General features: G+C 37.8%; 1 protein-coding gene across 3 annotated transcripts in view; it reads left to right on the plus strand.

Annotated features, from left to right (window-relative positions):
- LOC138175178 (uncharacterized) overlaps positions 1–4,694 on the plus strand; it is a 150,115-nt gene that overhangs the window by 12,548 nt on the left and 132,873 nt on the right. For all 3 annotated transcript variants that reach the window (XM_069105590.1, XM_069105589.1, XM_069105588.1), the window contains exon 2: positions 3,703–3,803. In XM_069105590.1, coding sequence (XP_068961691.1) covers positions 3,703–3,803 — 101 coding nt within the window. The remainder of the gene's footprint in view (positions 1–3,702; positions 3,804–4,694) is intronic.

The following is a 4,694-nucleotide window of genomic DNA, read 5'->3' on the forward strand; positions in this document are numbered from 1 at the left end:
CACACACACACACACACACACACACACACACACACACACACACACACTGGTAAACTTCAGGAGCTCCCTATCACCACAGGATCAAATACAAAATCCTATTTAGCACTTAAAGCCCCTCACAACCTGACACTTTTTTATGTTTCCAACTTCTTATGCTTTACTCCCTTTCATGCACGTTACAAGATTTTTCCTGCCCCTTACTGGGCCTCACCTGGAACCCAACAAGAGAAGCTTGTTTAGGGGAGCCTTGTTTTTCAGGAAGACACATACTTATTGTTATTTTATAATTAGGCAGTGAGTCTCAAAGTTGTGATGTTCTTTGACCCTGGAGAAGTCTATATATATATACCTCTGAGGTGAAGTTTTGCTTTGGGGCTCACTTATGGGAAGAGTTGTGTGATTTGGTCAGATCAGACTCTGGGTAGCCATTTAGGCCCCCTGGCTTTGAAAACCCAGATGTTGGTGCTTCTCTGTCTGGTAACTAACACTGTAGGTATGTAATGGTCAAGACAGTTGGAAGCCCTGTCTGTTAGTCTGTTGAATTGTTTTATTTTCTCTGTCTGTGTTTTTTGTCTGCTTGTAGTTTCTGGTTGTATTTTCTGAAGTTCAGGGTGCTGCTTTTTTCACCTGAATTAAGTGAGTAATATCTATGTTTGATTAAAGTAAGATTGTTAACCTTTTTTGTGTTGCTTTCCTTTAGAAAAGCAGATCAAAGAACCTGTGCCAGCAGCTATCCTGGGTATGCTAGGATGCTTGCTGATATAACCATATGTAACTTTCTTCTCCCACCCACATGCTTTTGTATAGGAGCATACATGGAATCTATATACTCCTTACTGCTACCTTCAAAGCCCTGCAAGGTGCCATTTCCTCCACAATGTGGCTCCTTCACTTGGTAGCTTAATTTCTTTCATGAAGCCACTTTGTCTTACTTGGTGTATATTGTACACTTATTTACCTATGTGTATGTTGTGTCCCCAGCAATGGAATATGTAGCTCCTTGAGGGCAGGGATTACTTTGGGTTTTATCTAGAGTCTCCCCAAAAGGAATTTGAAACTCTTCTAGAAGAGTTCTCAATATGCATTATTAAATCAGGTTAACGATTTATTTCCTTTAAACAAAATAAAAGCTTAGACTATAGAAGACTCTCAAGTGTAAATTGATAAAGACTAAAAACATGATGATAACCCGTAGCTCACATTACATTTTCCCAGAGAGTTGATACTTAAAAATGAAACAGTGGGATTCTTGAATGGGCATCTCACCTTTTCTCTTAACTACTTAGACATCTTCCTCAAGATCTATGTCTGCTAGCATAGCAATCCAAAGCTCGAGCTCATCTTTCTGTCAGAAGTCATCTTTTCCTGCAAGAAGCATTGCTGTAACTGTAAGGTCCACCACCTGCAATTAGCTGACATCCTCGAACTCCCTAAACTCCAGAAATAACCATTTCTGAAACATTTCTCCCATGCTCAATTTTTAGTCATCTATGCTCAGGGAAAGAAGTCCAAAGTAGAAGAGGCAGCCAGGAGTCTAAGTCCCACACACAGGTTCAGTCTTTTCCAGATGGCATATGTTCTAGCTGCCATGTACAAGATTGCTATAGATGAAAAGGTTAGAGGAAAGAGGCAAGCAGCCCTCCACTTCTCATGGGAGGTTCAAGACAGAGCCTTAGAGTCCCTATAAACTCTGCAGAGAGAAGAAGGGATTAAACAAAATGCTGTAGACCACTATTGATTAGAGAAATGCAAATTAAAACAACTCCGAGGTACTACTTCACAACTATCAGATTGGCTAATGTGACAAAAAAAGGAAAAGGACAAATGTTGGAGGGGATGTGGGACAACTGAGACACTGATGCACACCTGGTGGAGTTGTGAACTGATCCAACCATGCTGGAGAGCAATTTGGAACTATGCCCAGGAGGGCAATAAAACTGTGCATACCCTTTGATCCAGCAATACTACTAACAGGTCTGTATCCCAAAGAAATTTTTTTTTTAATGTGCACGTGAGGGTAACCTATTTGTACAAAAATATAGTAGCTCTTTTTTGTGGTGGCTAAGAATAGGAAATTGGGGAATGGCTGAACAAGTTGTGGTATATAATTGTAATGAAATATTATTGTGCTATGAGAAATAACGAGCAGAATGATTTCAGAAAAACCTAGAAAGACTTACGTGAAGTGATACAAAGTGAAGTGAGCAGAACCAGGAGGACATTGTACACAGTAACAGCAATATTGTTTGATGAAGAGTTGTGAATGAAAGAATGCTATTTTCAGCAATACAATGATCTAAGACAATCCCAAAGGACTCGTGATGAAACATGCTGTCTCCAGAGAAAGAACTGATATTGTCTGAATAAAAACTAAAGCATACTCATACATTCCCTCTCTGTCTCTTTTTTTCTTTCTTTCTTTTTCTTTCCTCCTTCCTTTCTTTTTTGTTTGAGTCTTCTTGCACAAAATTACTAATATGGAAACGTTTTACGTGACTACACATGTATAACATGTAGCAGATTGCTTACTGTCTCAGGGAAGAAGGAGGGACAGAATTTGGAACTCAAAACTAAAAAACAGCAAAAAATTTTAAAAATTGTTTTTATGTGCAATTAGAGAAAAAAAATAAGATTTTTTTTTAAAGGAAGAAGGGATCAAGAGTGGAAGCTATCTCTTCCTTTAAAATCTACTGAGTGGGCTTCACTCCCTACTCAGTGATTAGTAAGGAAATTGCTTCGTCATGTCATAGCACAAGTCCCTGTAGTGGCTGGGTAGCTCTGCTCAGCTGCATTTATGCACCCCTGTTGTGCTCTAGCCAGAGCAAATGGTGGTGGGAGAGGGGAGGAGGTAAAATGGAGGGCAGTGAGCCTCAACCAATCAACTCAAGTACAATTACCCTAATAATACATATCCTTCCCCACTCCAGAATTATCATTTGCTTTTCCTTCCAGTACCTTAATTCATTTCTGTTGGCTTAATACTGGAAAACCACAGTGCCCTAAATACAAAATACCAAGAGTACAATAACAAAGTCCCATTGTACTGTGTGGATTACTTGGGAAGTATAAATATTTGAAACTATCCATCCTCAAGTAGCCAAGATTTCTTGTAGTCATATCATATAAATAAAATTAAGACTTCAGTGATACATATTTGCAATTTGGATGAAATCTACATTTACTTTCTGCCTGTTGAAATCCTACACATGCCATAAGGCTGAGCTCGAATACTTCTATATGAAGTCTTTCTTTATCTTTCTCCAGTTGACAGTGGCGATAATCTTTCTGTCCACAGACCTCGCACAGAATTTGTCCACCATTTCTCAGCCCTTTTCTTGTATTATTTGGTGGTTATTTGTGTATATGTCAAAACCTAACAAAATGGAAGTTCTGTGAGGACAAAGATTTTGTTTGCTCGTTGGCATAGAACGTGGCTCTCTGCTCTTTGTAAATTCCTCTTTAATAATTTTTTAAAATAATTTAAATCTTAAAAGGTAGCTAGGTGGATCAGTAGATGAGAATGTTGGACCTGGAGTCAGGAAAACATGAGTTCACTCTAGCCTCAGCTACTTCTCAGTTTTGTGACCCTGTAATTTTTTGTCAATGCATAAATGTTTAAGTTATGTTATGTTGTGTTAAATTATGTTAATTTATGTTAAGCGTAAATTTTTTTGTAAATTAAATTTTTTCTTCTTCTTCTAGTACCTCAGCTGCTGTATAAGGGAAAGCTGGATTTTTTGGTTTTTGATTATCTCTCAGAGATAACTATGTGTCTGCTAACTGCTGAAAAGGCCAAATCGTCAGTAAGTTAATTATTTCTGTAATTCAGTGCATGACCATCCAAAGTTCGGCAAAGAATGACAAATAAGAGAAAATTCAGGGGGGAAACGGGAAATACAGTCCTTATTTTAAGACAGGCGTCTTAAAATTCAGACGTCCGTATTGGCTTCATATTATGAAGCAGATTAAGGAGTGGTTATTGAGTTTCCATGGGGATTCCCTAACTGTAAGAATCCTTTCAAAAGGAATCCTAAAGATTATATTACTTAAAATTAGTTTGTTCAGGAGACTATTACATAAAGTAAGGTTAGCATTTTAAATATTTTTGTATCCTATCTCTCATCCTCCCATACTTGGATTCATCAGCTCTTATGGATTCAACTGCCATCCCTATATAGAGCTATAGATCCAGTCCTAATCTCTCTTAGTGCTAGCCCTACATTTCCAGGTATATTCTGGACATTTCAAATTGAATATCTTGTAGGTATCTGTAATTCAACAGTCCAAAAAAGAACTCAATCTCTCTAACTCTTCCAAATCTTCCTATGACAATCAAGTAAGTCCTCCTCCTCCCAATCACCCAGGCTTATGTAACAATGGTGTTATCCTTTACTCCTCACTTGTGTTCATTCCATATAGCCAATCTAATGTCAGATCCCGTCATTTCTGCCTTCAGGTCTTATACAAGACATTTATGCAAATCTCTATTTTATATATATATATATAAATGGAATGTCATACTTCCCTTTCTGTCCTTTCTATTCACTTTCTCTGCAGCTATCACCCTGGTACTTCATCACTTCTTCATTAGATTACTATAGTTCCCTTTTAATTGGCTTTCCTAAAGTAATTTTTCTATATGTCATTACACACACACACACACACACACACACACACACACACACACACACACA

Source organism: Petaurus breviceps, unplaced genomic scaffold (assembly GCF_028583685.1).
Source record: "Petaurus breviceps papuanus isolate PSGF00001 unplaced genomic scaffold, PetGlider_PUasm1.0 76, whole genome shotgun sequence".
NCBI classification, from domain to species: Eukaryota; Metazoa; Chordata; class Mammalia; order Diprotodontia; family Petauridae; genus Petaurus; species Petaurus breviceps.